General features: G+C 34.4%; 1 protein-coding gene across 2 annotated transcripts in view; it reads right to left on the reverse strand.

Moving 5' to 3' along the window:
* The window catches only part of DECR1 (2,4-dienoyl-CoA reductase 1), a 72,449-nt gene that overhangs the window by 41,211 nt on the left and 15,527 nt on the right, over positions 1 to 15,711 (reverse strand). For both annotated transcript variants that reach the window (XM_036830477.1, XM_036830476.1), the window contains exons 2-5: positions 14,359 to 14,561; positions 12,729 to 12,786; positions 12,517 to 12,603; positions 11,330 to 11,477 (exon numbers count right to left, since the gene is read on the reverse strand). In XM_036830477.1, the coding sequence (XP_036686372.1) occupies positions 11,330 to 11,477; positions 12,517 to 12,603; positions 12,729 to 12,786; positions 14,359 to 14,561 (496 nt within the window). The remainder of the gene's footprint in view (positions 1 to 11,329; positions 11,478 to 12,516; positions 12,604 to 12,728; positions 12,787 to 14,358; positions 14,562 to 15,711) is intronic.

Raw genomic sequence — 15,711 nt, forward strand, 5'->3', positions numbered from 1 at the left:
CCCACTTCAGACCTAGGGACACATACAGACTGAAAGTGAGGGGATAGAAAAAGATAGTCCACACAAATGGAAATTAAAAGAAAGCTGGAGTGGCAATACTCATATCAGATAAAATATAAAGACTGTTACAAGAGATAGGGAAGGACACTACATAATGGTCATGGGATCAATCCAAGAAGAAGATATAACAATTATAAATATATATGCACCCAACATAGGAGCACCTCAACATATAAGGCAAATGCTAACAGCCAGAAATTGATGTAACACAATACTAGTGGGGGACTTTAACACCCCACTTACACCAATGGACAGATCATCCAGACAGAAAATTAATAAAGAAACAAAAGCTTTAAGTGACACTATAGACCAGGTAGATTTAATGGATATTTATAGGACATTCCACCCAAAAGTGGAAGAATACACTTTCTCCTCAAGTGCACACGAAACATTCTCCAGGACAGATCACATCTTGGGTCTCAAATCAAGCCTTGGAAAATTTAAGGAAACTGAAATCGTATCAAGCATCTTTTCGAACCACAATGCTATGAGATCATAAATGAATTACAGGGAAAAAAATGGAAAAAAACACAAACACATGGAAGCTAAATAGTACATTGCTAAATAACCAAGAGATCACTGAAGAAATCAAAAGAAAACAAAAAATACATAGAAACAAATGACAACGAAAACACAATGATCCAAAACCTATGGGATGCAGCAAAAGCAGTACTAAAAGGGAAATTATAGCGATACAATCTCACCTTAAGGAACAAGAAAAATATCAAAAAAACAATGTAACCTTATACCTAAAGCAACTAGAGAAAGAAGAACAAAGAAAACCCAAAGTCAGTAGAAGGAAAGAAATCATAAAGATCAGAGCAGAAATAAATGAAATAGAAATGAAGAAAACAATACCAAAGATCACTAAAACTAAAAGTTGATTCTTGGAGAAGATAAACAAAATTGATAAACCTTTAGCCAGGCTCATGAAGAAAAAAAGGGAGAGGACTCAAATCAATAAAACAGAAATAAAAAAGGAGAAATTACAATTGAAACTGCAGAAATACAAAGGATCATAAGAAACTACTACAAGCAACTATATGCCAATAAATGGACAACCTGGAAGGAATGGTCAAATTCGTGGAAAGGTACAACTTTCCAAGATTGAACCAGGAAGAATTAGAAAATATAAAAGGAAAAATCACAAGTAATGAAATTGAAACTGTAATTAACAATCTTCTAACAAACAAAAGTCAAGGACCAGATGGCTTCACAGGCGAATTCCATCAAACAATTAGAGAAAAGCTAACACCCATCCTTCTCAAACTCTTCCAAAAAACTGCAGAGTGAGGAACACTCCCAAATTCGTTCTACCAGGCCATCATCACCCAGACAAAGATATCACAAAAAAAGAAAATTACAGACCAATATCACTGATGAACATAGATACAAAAATCCTCAATGAAATACTTGCAAACAGAATCCAACAACACTTTAAAAAGATCATATACTATGATCAAGTGGGATTTGTCCCAGGAATGCAAAGATTCTTCAATATATGCAAATCAATCAATGTGATGCACCATATTAACAAACTACAGAATAAAAGCCATATGATCATCTCAATAGATGCAGAAAAAGCTTTTGACAAAATTCAACACGCATTTATGATAAAAACTCTCCAGAAAGGGGGCAGAGAGGGAACCTAACTCAACATAATAAAGGCCATATATGACAAACCCACAGGAAACATGATTCTCAATGGTGAAAAACTAAAAGCATTTCCTCTAAGATCAGTAACAAGACAAGGATGTCCACTCTCACCACTCTTATGCAATATAGTTTTGGAAGTCCTAGCCACAGCAATCAGAGAAGAAAAAGAAATAAAAGGACTCCAAATTGGAAGAGAAGAAGTAAAACTGTCACTGTTTGCAGATGACATGATATTACACATAGAAAATCCTGCAGAAGCCACCAGAAAACTACTAGAGCTAATCAATGAATTTGGTAAAGTTGCAGGATACAAAATTAATTCACAGAAATCTCTTGGCATTCTTATACACTAACAATGAAAGATCAGAAAGAGAAATAAAGGAAACAATCCCATTTATCATTGCAACAAAACTAATAAAATACCTAGGAATAAACCTAAGGAGGCAAAAGACCTGTACTCAGAAGACTATAAAACACTGATGAAAGAAATCAAAGATGACACAAACAGATGGAGAGATATACCATGTTCTTGGATTGGAAGAACCAATATTGTGAAAATGACTATATTACCCAAAGCAATCTACAGATTCAATGCAATCCCTATCAAATTACCAATGGCATTCCTCACAGAATTAGAACAAAAAATTTTACAATTTATATGGAAACACAAAAGACCCCGAATAGCCAAAGCAATCTTGAGAAAGAAAAACGGAGCTGGAGGAATCAGGCTCCCTGACTTCAGACTATACTACAAAGCTACAGTAATCAAGACAGTATGGTACTGGCACAAAAACAGAAATATAGCTCAATGGTACAGGATAAAAAGCCCAGAGATAAACCCACTCACCTATGGTCACCTAATCTATGACGAAGGAGGCAAGAATATACAATGGAGAAAAGACAGTCTCTTCAATAAGTGGTGCTGGGAAAACTGCACAGGTACATGTAAAAGAATGAAATTTGAACTCTCCCTAACACTATACACAAAAATAAACTCAAAATGGATTAAAGACCTAAATGTAAGACTGGACACTATAAAACTCTGATAGGAAAACATAGGAAAAACACTCTTGACATAAACCACAGTAAGATCTTTTATGACCCACCTCCTAGAGTAATGAATGAATATAAAAACAAAAATAAACAAAGGGGACCTAATTAAACTTAAAATCTTTTGCACAGCAAAGGAAACTGTAAACAAGATGAAAAGACAACCCTCAGAATGGGAGAAAATATTTGCAAATGAAGCAATGGACAAAGGATTAATCTCCAAAATATACAAACAGCTCATGGAGCTCAATATCATAAAAACAAACAACCCAATCAAAAAAATGGGTGGAAGACCTAAATTTCATCTCTCAAAGAAGACATACAAATGGCCAAGGGACACATGAAAGGATGCTCAACATCACTGATTATTATAGAAATGCAAATCAAAACTAGAGTGAGGTATCACCTCACACCAGTCAGAATGGCCATCATGAAAAAATCTACAAACAATAAATGCTGGAGAGGGTGTGGAGAAAAGGGAACCCTCTTGCACTCAGAATGTAAATTGATACAGCCACTGTGGAGAACAGTATGGAGGTTTCTTAAAAAACTAAAAATAGAATCACCATATGACCCAGCAATCCCACTACTGGGCATATACTGTGAGAAAACCATAAGTCAAAAGGACACATGTACCCCATGTTCATTGCAGCACTATTTACAATAGCCAGGACATGGAAACAACCTAAATCTCCAACAACAGATGAATGGATAAAGAAGATGTGGTACATATGTATGATGGAGTATTACTCAGCCATAAAAAGGAACGAAATTGGGTCATTTGTAGAGATGTGGATGGATGTAGAGTCTGTCATACAGAGTGAAGTAAGTCAGAAAGAGAAAATCAAATATTGTATATTAACACATATTGTGGAATCTTGAAAAATGTTACAGATGAACCTACTTCCAGGGCAGGAATAGAGACACAGATGTAGAGAACAGACATGTGGACACAGTGGGGGGAAGGGGACGGTGGGACGAATTGGGAGATTAGGATTCACATATATACACTACCACGTGTAAAATAGATAGCTAGTGGGAACCTGCTATAAAGCACAGGGAACACAGCTCAGTGCTCTGTGATGACCTAGATGGGTGGGATGGGGGGTGGGAGGGAGGTCCAAGAGGGAGGGGATATAGGTATACATGTAGCTGATTCACTTCATTGTGCAGCAGAAACTAACACAACATTGTAAAGCAATTATACTCCAATAAAAAAAAAAGATGTTTTATATATATATATATGTAAAATATATATGGAACATATATATATATGTGTATATATGGAACACTATTCACCCATAAAAAAAAGAATGAAATTTGCCATTTGTAACAAGATGGATGGACTTGGAGGGTATTATGCTGAGTGAAATAAGTCAGAGAAAGACAAATACTGTATGTTATCACTTACATGGGAAATCTAAAAAATACAACAAACTAGTGAATATAACAAGAAAGAAACAGACTCACAGATATATAGAACAAACTAGTGGTTACCAGTGGAGAGAGGGGGGTGGGGAGGGGCAATTTAGGGGAGACAATTAAGAGGTCCAAACTATTATGTATAAAATAAGTTATAAGGATATACTGTACAACACAGGGAATACAGACAATATTTTATAATAACTATAATGGAATATAACTTTTAAAACTTGTAAATCTCTATATTGCACACCTGTAACATATAATATTATATATCAACTATACTTCAATTAAAAAAAATATTTTGTGGAGACATTTGGCGAAATTTGAATATGAACTGGATAATAAAACATTGTGGAATTATTAGTTTTCTTAGGTAAAATAATGGTATGGTGTTACACAGAAGAATAAAATTTTTGTTCTTTTTTCAAGGATGCATGTGGAAACAGGTAACAGAAGCCAAAATAGACACGTGGGACTACATCAAACTAAAAAGCTTCTGCACAGCAACAGAAACAATCAACAGAATAAAAAAGGCAACCTATAGCATGGGAGAAAATATTTGCAAATTACATATCTGGTAAGAGGTTAATATCCAAATTCTATAAGGAACTCCAACACCTCAACAGCGAAAAACAAATAGTCAGATTAAAAAATAGGCAAAAGACTTGAATAGACATCTCTCTAAAGAAGATATCCAGATGGCCAACAGGTACATGAAAAAGTGCTCTACTTCACTAATCATCAGGAAAATGCAAATCAAAACCACAATCAGATATCACCTCACACCTGTTAGGAAAGATATTATTTGAAAAAAAAAAGATACATGTTGGCAAGGATATGGAGAAAATGGAAACCTTGTACACTGTTAATGGTGAATGTGCAACCATTGTGTAAATGTGAAATGGTGCAACCACTATGGAAAACAGTATGGAGGCTCCTCAAAAAATTAAAAATAAAACTACCTTTATGATCCAGCAATCTCACTTCTGGGTATATATCCAAAAGAACTGATATCAAGACCTGGAAATGGTATCTGCACTCCCATGTTCATTGCAGCATTATTCACAATAGCAAATATATGGAAACAACGCAAAGGCCCATCGACAGATAAAGAAAAAAAGAAAATTTGGTATACATATACAATGGAATATTATTAAGCCTTAATAGAAATTGTCATGTGCAACAACATGGATGAACCTGAAGGACATTATGCTAAGTGAAATAAGCCCATCACAGAAGGACAAATATTGCATGATTACACTTATATAAGGTATCTAAAGAGGTAAAACTCATAGAAGCAGAAGGTAGAATGGTGGCTGCCAGGGCCTGGTGGGAAGGGGAAATGGGGGTTGTTCAATGACTATAAAGTTTCAGTTGTGCAAGGTGAATAAGTTCTAGAGATCTGCAAAATCTCTTTAGGTACAAAATCGTGCCTAAATTTAGCAATACTGTATTGTGCACTTAAAATGTTTTATTAAGATAGTAGTTCTCACATAAGTGCTCTTAACACACACACACACAGAAGAAGGACATGAGAAACCTCACGGAGGTGATGGATATGTTTTATTACCTTGATTGGACGGTGGTTTCATGGGTATACACAAATATATACATTAAATATGTACGGTTTTTTATACATCAATTATACCTCAATAAATTTAATTTTAAAACACCATATGATCATCTCAATAGAATAAGAAAAAGCATCTGAAAAGATTAAACACCCATTTATGATAAAACTCTCAATAAAGTTGGTATAGAAGGAACATACCGCAACACAATAAAGGCCATACATGACAAGCCCACAGCTAACATCATACTCAATGCAGAAAAACTGAAAACTATCACTCTAAAATCAGGAACAAGGAAAGAATAACCACTCTTGTCACTCTTATTCAACATAGTATTGGAAGCCCCAGCCAGAGCAATTAGGCAAGAAAAAGAAATCAAAGGCATTTAAATTAGAAAGGAAGAAGAAAAATTGTCACTATTTGTGAATGATAAGATTTCATATATAGAAAACCCTAAAGACTCCCACAAATAGTATTAGAAATAGTAAAGTAATACAGTAAAGTTGAAAGGTACAAAATCAACATAGAAAAAATCAGCTGTGTTTCTATACACCAACAGTGAGCTAGCAGAAAGACAAATTTAAAAAACAATCCCATTTACAATCACAAAAAAAAAAGAATAAAATATCTAGGAATAAATTTAACCAAGGAGGTAAAAGACTCATACACTGAAAACTATAAGACATTGTTGAAAGAAATTGAAGAAGATACAAATAAGTGAAAAGATATTCTGGGCTCATGGGTTGGAAGAATTAACTTTGTTAAAATGTCCTTATTACCTAAAGCAATCTATAGATTCAATGCAATCCTTATCAAATTCCCAAGGACTTTTTTCATGAAAATAGAACCAAAAAAATCTAAAATTTATATTGAACCACAAAATACAGCAAATAGCCAACACACTCCTGAGAACAGAGAACAAAGCTGGAGGTATCACACTCCCGATTTCAAACTAAATTACAAAGCTATAGTAATCAGAACAGCATGGAATGAAAGAAAAAGATACACAGATCAAAGGAAAAGAAAGTAGAGCCCAGAAATAATCCCATGTATATACAGACAATTAATATGTGACAAAGAAGCAAAGAACATACAATGGAGAGAGGATAATCTCTCCAGTACTTGGTGTTGGGAAAACTGGACAGCTACTGACAAAAAAATGAAACTAGACCACTATCTCACACCATACATAAAAATCAACTCAAAATGGATTAAAGATTGAATCTAAGACCTGAAACCACAAAATTCCTAGAAGAAAATAGGCAGTAAGCTCTTTAACATCAGTCTTAGCAATCTTTCTAGATATGTCTCCTCAGACAAGGGAAACTAAAGCAAAAATAAACAAATGGGACTACATCAAACTAAAAAGCTTCTGCACAGCAAAGGAAACCATCAACAAAATGAAAATACAACCTATTGAATGGAAGAAGATACGTGCAAATGATACATTTGATAAGAGGTTAACATCCAGAATATATAAAGAACTCATACAGCTCAACAACAACAAAAAAAAAACCATTTAAAAAATGGGCAGAGGAGCTGAATAAACATTTTTCCAAAGAAGACTTATAGATGGCCATCAGGCACATGAAAAGATGCTCAACATTGCTAATCATCAGGTAAATGTAAATCAAAACCACAATGAGATAGCACCTCATACCTGTCAGAATGGCTATCATCAAAAAGACCATAAATAACAGATGTTGGTGAGGATACAGAATAAAGGGAACCCTAGTAAACTGTTAGTGGGAATATAAACTGGTGTAGCCACTATGGAAAACAGTATAGAGAGTCCTGAAAAAATTAAGAATAGAACTACCATATTTTCCAGCTATCCCACTTCTGGGTATTTATCCAAAGAATACAGAATATATGTAACCCTGTGTTCATCATGGCATTATTTACAATAGTCAAGATATTAAAATAGCTAAGTGCCCATCAACAGTTGAATGGATAAAGATGTGATATACACACACACACAGAGAGAAATACTACTCAGCCATAAAAAGATAAAATTTTCCCATTTGTGACAACACAGATGGACCTTGAGGGTATCATGCTAAGTGAAATAAGTCAGATGGAAAAAGACAAATACCATATGATATCACTCATATGTGGACTATAAAAAACAAACACACACACACACACAAACAAAATAAATGAAAAAACCAAACAAAAACACACACATAAATACAGAGAACAGAGTAGTGGTTACCAGGGGAAGGGGCAGGGAGGAATGGGTAAAGGGGATCAACTGTATGGTGATAGATGGAAACTAAATTTTTAGTGGTAAACACACTGTAGTGTATGTAGAAGTAGAAATACTGCACACTTGAAACATTTATATATGTTATAAACCAATGTTACTTCAATAAAAAATAAATCTAGAATTTTTAAAATAATAAAAAGAGAAACAACTCAATAAAAATGGATTAAAAACATAGATAGTGAGGATTAAGTAGAAATTGGCAAGAGGGAACGTTTGGAGGCAATAGAAATGTTCTATGTCTTGGTTTGGTAATGGTTACCTAAGTGTATAAATTTATAAAACAATCAAAATTCTGTATCAACTTATATATAGAAAATCTGTGGATTTCACTATATATAAATGTTTCCTCCCATTTAGCAAACTAAAAATAATACATACATTAGAGCTACATTATGCATTGATTTACTCTTTCTTTAATCTATCTGTATTTCAGTACACAATAATCCTGCATTTCATACTGATTCTATACTGGTACATGAAAATACTTTGTAAATTACAAAGCACTATTGTGGTATAAAGTGTTATTAATGCTACTTAAATAATAATGCTACTTTAAGAGGTTAAAATAACCTCTTAAGAGTTTCAAGAGGTATCTCTTGCTTCTAGTGATCTCTAGGGTTTGAGGAAAAATTCAATATTTATCCTATCCATGTCCTTCATGACTAGACTCTTAAATAAAACTCTGTATTATTCTTTTAGTCTTTCCTCATTGCAAGTTCTCTCAATTCTTTAATAAAATTAGGTTCTCTTTTCCACACTATTTACTAAAAATTTTAAATGTATACATGACATCCTAGTGATGAATGAACCTCAGCATGATAATTTCAAATCCTCCCCAGAAAGGATCAGCCATATATTCACTGACCTTTGTGGCTATAAGAGCATATTGGGCTAAGGTCTTTAGGAGTTTCCTAAATCTTTTATATGTTCAAAATTGTTAGTTTTGCATCAGTGTTGCCTAGAAACATACTTTAACAGTGTCCCTCTAATTTTAGCTTCTCTGCCCCTGCTAAGGCCACAGTTCTCTTGATCTTCAGTCATCTGCTAGCCCCTCTCTGAGTGCACCTCATCACCAATTCCTATCCCCAGCAAGTGAGCATCTGCCTTCTAGTTGCTGGTGCCCTTATATTTTCTAGTCTGACTTCCCGGATACCTTACCTTGACCGCCTTCCTAGATACCAGACCACCTAACATACTTCTGATCACAGATTATTACAGATTGCCTGCTCCCTGAACTGACTTCCATATTTATCACTTTGACACACCTCAGAGGTCATTAGCACCTGAGTTCCTTGACTATCGCTCCAATACCAGAATAGACCCTGTGCATTGTACTCTCCACAGCTCACTAATACAAGTCCTTAAAACCCTGTCAGGTTACAGCATCTATAACCGACAGGAATTTTGGAAGAAGAAAAACTGGCTCCATCTTTTAAGAAGTCTTAGCTAATGTATTTTTAATGAAGCCCATAGAATTTTAACCAATGTGATGAATAAAAATAGATCAAAGTCTATGTTAAAATGAATGACAATAATGAGAAAAGAAGGGAGAGTCAGAGAGAAATCAAGAGTAACACAGATGGGCAGGGGATGAAATAAAAGAGACAAGGCAGAGAAACACCAAGTGGTGAGAGAGACCAAGATGATGAAGAAAGAAACAGAAGCAAAAGTGAAGAGTTGACAGAGAGAGAGAAAGAGACAGACAGACAGACAGAGAGAAACAAATAGAGAAATGAGTAAGAGGTATGGCGAGAGAAAATCAGACAGAGGCCGAGTGAGAAGAGATAGAAGGATCCTAGAACAGAGAAGAGAGAGAAGTCAGCCCACACTTCTCTGTCTCCCTTCCCAATCATCCACCCTTTTAAAAAAAATCAAAAAAAAAAATTATGTAAATTCCAAATTTCAATCATATCCACTTTGCTGTAATGGGAATGAGTGACCTGGGGTTTCAATTTCAATGAGTGCATGGAGAAAAGATGGAAGTTATTAGCACATGCATTGAAAAAAAGCTAGTGCCTCTCTAGCATCCTTCTGTCTGTTTCTACATCCTTTCTCAAGCTGATTTGAGAATTATCCACACTGTAAAGAAGAAGAAATTGAATCTAATAAGGCAAAGGCTTTGAACCAACAGAAGGAAACTGGTCAGCTCCATGCCATTCCCCTCAAGCCCCAGAGGACATCCTTCAAGGAACACAAGGATTCTTCCTCCTTGTCCTGGTTCAGAATACTCTCCAACCTCTCTGAGAAAATACCCCCATCCTTCAAGTCCCAACCACAACCTGCTCAGGGACAGTGTCTTAGTCACCTGTCATGTGGGCATGCAGCACAGGGCCTGGTACACAAAAATCAGTAAGTTTCTGTTAAATGAATAAATGTACACTGGTTCTAGACATATATGTATATACCCACATAAATACATTACAAACATATTCACTATTTATATTGTATGAACTTTTCTAAAGAAGTCTGTTCCTATAGTACTAAACAAAAATGTTCTAGTACATTCTGAATCTACTCTCCTTCCAGTTTTCTCATTGATGTCATCATCATCTAAACTATCCACTCCAACTAAAAACTCTCTCACCTAATCAGTAAGGCCTATTGATCTTATCTTCTAAATATCTCCTAATTTATCCTCCATGCCATCTATCCTAACAAAAGGAAAATAAGACCCTCCTAAATGATCTCTCTAATCTTTTCTAGCCCCCACATTGTTCCCACTAACCTTTCTAATCAAGTCACATTCTTTATGAGACACCTTCAAGAAAAAGCCATAAGGAAATAATTCCCCATTTCCTCAAAATTAACATCAAATTCCCCATTTTGGTATTGGGAACTTTCCCAATTACACCCAACCCACCTCCCATAATCATCTCCCACTAATCTCCCTCCCCATCTGTAACCAGTCCCTAAACCCTTCTGCTTTTCCCACACCAAGCTTCTTCCCATGGACATTTACATTTCCTTTCCTTCCCCCTTCTCCATGTCTAGATCTTTGAAAATTCAGCTAAAATTGCATTCTGTTCCTCAACAAGATAATCACCCCTAGGGAGAGTTAGTTATTTCTTTCTCTGAATTTCCAATGCACTTGAAACATAACATTTAATATAGCTTAGATCACAGCATATGGTAACTATTTAAGTGCATATGGTAACTATTTAAGTATCTTTCTTCCCCACTAGATTATGAGTTGTACAAGAATAGACACTGTCACTGATGTTTTTACATATCCCAGGGCTTAGCACAGAACCTGCACAAGTAGGGATCCAATAAACATGTAAAGAAAAAATATACATACCTTTCTGTGCTTTGATTAGTTGCTTTCCAATTTCTAGTGTCACAAAGGCTGTGCCATTTAGAACTATGTCAGTTATGGTCTTCCAAGCATTAGGAGACAGTCTTTCAGTGGGAGAAATAAAATTCCCTGCTGCATTGTTTATCACAATCTAATAAATGATTAAGGCAAGTTACAGAAACTTAGATGAGGAAGAATACTTTCCCTAAAGGGCTTTTATTTCTGAAACTTATAAATCCAAATAATATAATAAAGCTAAAGTTCACAGTCTGCTATGAAAAAATACCACGAGATTTGGTTCAGTTTTACCTTTTTTGAGCCTGTGAAAATTTCCTATTATTATTTACCAAATTTTAGAATTCTAATCCTCATCTCAAAATTAGGGTAGAGTCTATTATTAAAAATATAAATATAGATTAATCATATCTACCATGTGACTATACTTTATTTCAAGAAATCTTCATTAAAATGCCTTTAATTTCTGGTATCATTTTGGCTTAATTTAGCTAATGAAATTCTTGGTTGATGACCTGCTTCTTCAATATCAATAAAGATTCCACTTATTATCGGTGGAATATTATTATTCCACCAATAATACAATATATTAATATAATATATTAATATAATATATATACAATATATATTAATATATTATTGGTCTGTCTGAAAATATCTTTAACATAGAAAAGTGCTCTCTTTGAGACTACTGGAAGAAATGGTTTCTTCCCAATATGTGAACCAAACAAAAGCAAAATACCCATGCATATCTCAGGTCTTACAAGAAGAAATCCGGAGTTTTTTTGTAGGTTTTCTTGTTTGTATTATTCTCCTCCACTGACAGAGATAACCAAAAGTTATTTAAAAAAAGCAAAGAGCATGAATCATTTAAACTAGATATTGTGCTCTTGGATAACTGCTCTTATTTCATAATCTTATTAAATAACGTGAAATCAAGTTTGTTCTATATGATTGTAAGTGTATTTTTTAAGTACTCCTGAAAGGAAATGGTGTAGCAGTCCACCTAATCTATTCCCTGATTTAAACAGAGCTAGCTTTTTGCTAGCGATGGAAAATAGATGTTTCTTAACACAGCACTTGCTCACATCAATATTTTATTTCCTTAATACATCTTGGTAGGTGATATCAACATCAAAGGCCTCATACTTTCGCCTTATCACCATTACACTTACATCAGGATGTCCTATGACTTTGATCAGCTCTAACACAGTGCTTTGCACCATACCAGGATCCCTCACATCACACTGAATTGCATGAACCTGCAAAACAACAAAGAGGAAAAAAGAACCCTATTTTTTCAGACTTCCTAATCCATAAGCATAAGTAAATTACTTAAGCATGCTATAATTCCTAAATCTGATTTAAGTAACTGTTTTTAAGGTACCTTATTTCCAGTTTGAGAAGAAATTTGTTCAGCAGTTGCTTTCAGAGCATCAATTTTTCTAGAAATAAACACATCGTACTTTGCATGAGTTTTGAAATAACTTCATGTTATATTTTTCTTTTTAATTTCATAAATTAAAAAAGAGAATCTACAGCTTAATGACATGAATTTTTAAGACAATAGAAAAGCTATATCTATAAACAAGTTAGTTTGAATGCATTTATTTTCTAGAAGTTAAACTTAAGCAATTTTCATATATGTGACACTAGTTTTTTGAATTACTTCTAAGCCAGTTATTTTATATCTACTCATAGATTTTAAATTATTTCCTTAATTATATTCATTTCTATGTATTTCCTTGCCCAAGCCTGCTTTAGAAGGAAAATACATTCCTGGAATGATGTAAGCTTATGTTAAACTATAAAAAAACTATGTTATGTATAAAATCTACGTTAGTAGATTTTAGATCAAATTGATGGGTCTGGACAACTATATATAGTCAGAATCTTATGCTCTTGAGAGAAACACAAAAAAATAAACAATGTAAATTATGTACTGTTACAAAGAAAATAATATTTTAACACTCTTAAACACATTACAACATGAAAAAAAAATGTTCTGGCCAATTTGCATTAAAGACAACATCTGAAAGAAATTCCTTTTGCCCCCTGTAAATTATAGTGACTTGTCATTCAGGTTACTACTTAGCCTACTTAAAAATTGTACACTATTCAAAATTGGAAGAAGGGGTAGATTTTTTTGACCAGTCTCTAAACCTCTAGACTTACATAGTTATAAGGTACCAGGACATGCCTAAATAAGAAATTCTTTCCACATGGTCTCACCTTCCCTACATTCATCACAACAGCTGTTTTGAAATATCTGCCCATCTTATAGAAAATGGAAGCATTATATCCATTATCCTGGTACAAGTTTAACTATCCACTGAATCAGTAATTTTAATCACTCTCACTGAAAACAAAGCAGCCTCAATATAGTACTTTTTAACTTCATATACAGAAAAAATGCAATCACTGAATTTGTGAAATATATATATCATCAGTTCCATAATCAATTATTTCTATCATCACAAATTATTTTTTTAAATTAATTAATTAATTTATTTATTTTGGCTGCATTGGGTCTTCATTGCTGTGCACGGACTTTCTCCAGTTGCAGCGAGCCAGGGCTACTCTTTGTTGTGGTGCACGGGCTTCTCATTGCTGTGGCTTCTCTGGTTGCAGAGCATGGGCTCTAGGTGCGCGAGCTTCAGTAGTTGTGGCACGCAGGCTTCAGTAGTTGTGGCTCGCGGGCTCTAGCGCACAGGCTCAGTAGTGTGGCACTCGGGCTTAGTTGCTCTGCGGCATGTGGGACCTTCCCAGACCAGGGTTCGAACCCGTGTCCCCTGCATTAGCAGGCGGATTCTTAACCACTGTGCCACAAGGGAAGCCCTATCATCACAAATTATAACTGACTTTTTCCAAGGAGATTTAGTTAAATAATCTAAAGGATATTTCATAGATGATTACGACGCAAATCAAACAGCTCTGGCAAATAGTGTTTTCAATATTGTGGCACAGAATTATTCATCAATAGACTCTTGCGAGGCAACTTGCTGAGACTGACTTACCGGCTGGCTATCACACACTGTGCACCCAGAATGGACAGATGAGTTGTCATTCCTTTACCAAGGCCAGTACCTCCCCCAGTAATGAATGCTACTTTTCCTTGAAAACTATTTGGTGGTAGCATCACTTTTTGAAAGGGTGGAAAGAATTTAGACTGAAAATCTTCATTGTTTTGATATAATATTTTTGTTCCATACCTAAAAAACTAAAAGAAAAAAATGAATTGAAATTTGCATACTTGTATTCCCACAAAAGATATGAATTTTTTTAAAACATACTCTTTAATATTAATCAAACTCTTGGATCAACACAAACTCACTGTAAACATATTGGTACTGTATTTAATCAATTTTTATTCTTTTTCTGTTGGAATGTTAAGTAACATAGTAGAGTGGTTAAAAGCATGGGCTTTGGAGCTAGACTACACAGGGCAGAATTTTCTCCCTAGTCATGTAACCTTCAGCAAGTTACTTAATCTCTTTTTGCCTCAGTTTCTTCTATAATTGGAGATAATAATAGAACCTTCCTCATAGGACATTATAAGGATTTCATGAGTTAATATGAATAATAAACCTAGAAAATTGTGTAGCACACAGAAAGCACTCTATAAATGCTAGCATTATTAGTTTACGTGTTTAGCTTAAATTTAACTTCAAAAAAACTTAAATAAAGCATTTTTGTTTTTTAACAAGAATAATTTGGATAAAAATCACATTCCATCTTGGAATCACTGAAGGAAATTATAAAAAGTCCTTTATAAGATTTATTAAACCAAATGCCTCTTCCCATGTTGTCTTCTGGATAACAAATTTAGAACAGATAAAAATATTTGTTATATTTAAAACGGGGGGAAAAAATCAAACCATTTTCAACTGAAAAATATTTATACTGCCCTCTTATATTTTACAGCTTATTCTCATATTACTTGTCAAAATCACTGCTATTCTCTCACTTTTAATTATGAAAACAAACTTTTAAGTGTTAACCATAATAACAAACAATAAAGAGCTAATATTCATTAAGGTTTACCATTTATCAGGATTAGAAACTAATCTTCACCACTCCATGAGATAGGTATTATTTTTACCCCATTGTTCAGGAGGGGCCCAGAGACGTTAAGTATGTTGCCCAACTTGCAAAACCAAGATTATAACGACCTTGTATACTGCCTCTCTCTACTCACTGAGCTCCTACTGAGTTTAATGATCACATCACTCAGGTATCTGATATTCCCCATCAGGTTATGGTTATAAGATTAAAACTCCAGAATCAATAATTTCCTGCTACAGCACTCTTATAAGTTAAATGGGCTGCCATTAGTTGTTCTGAGATATCTAAAATTTACCCTAAGGAAA

The sequence above is a fragment of the Balaenoptera musculus genome, chromosome 17 (genome assembly GCF_009873245.2).
Source record: "Balaenoptera musculus isolate JJ_BM4_2016_0621 chromosome 17, mBalMus1.pri.v3, whole genome shotgun sequence".
NCBI classification, from domain to species: Eukaryota; Metazoa; Chordata; class Mammalia; order Artiodactyla; family Balaenopteridae; genus Balaenoptera; species Balaenoptera musculus.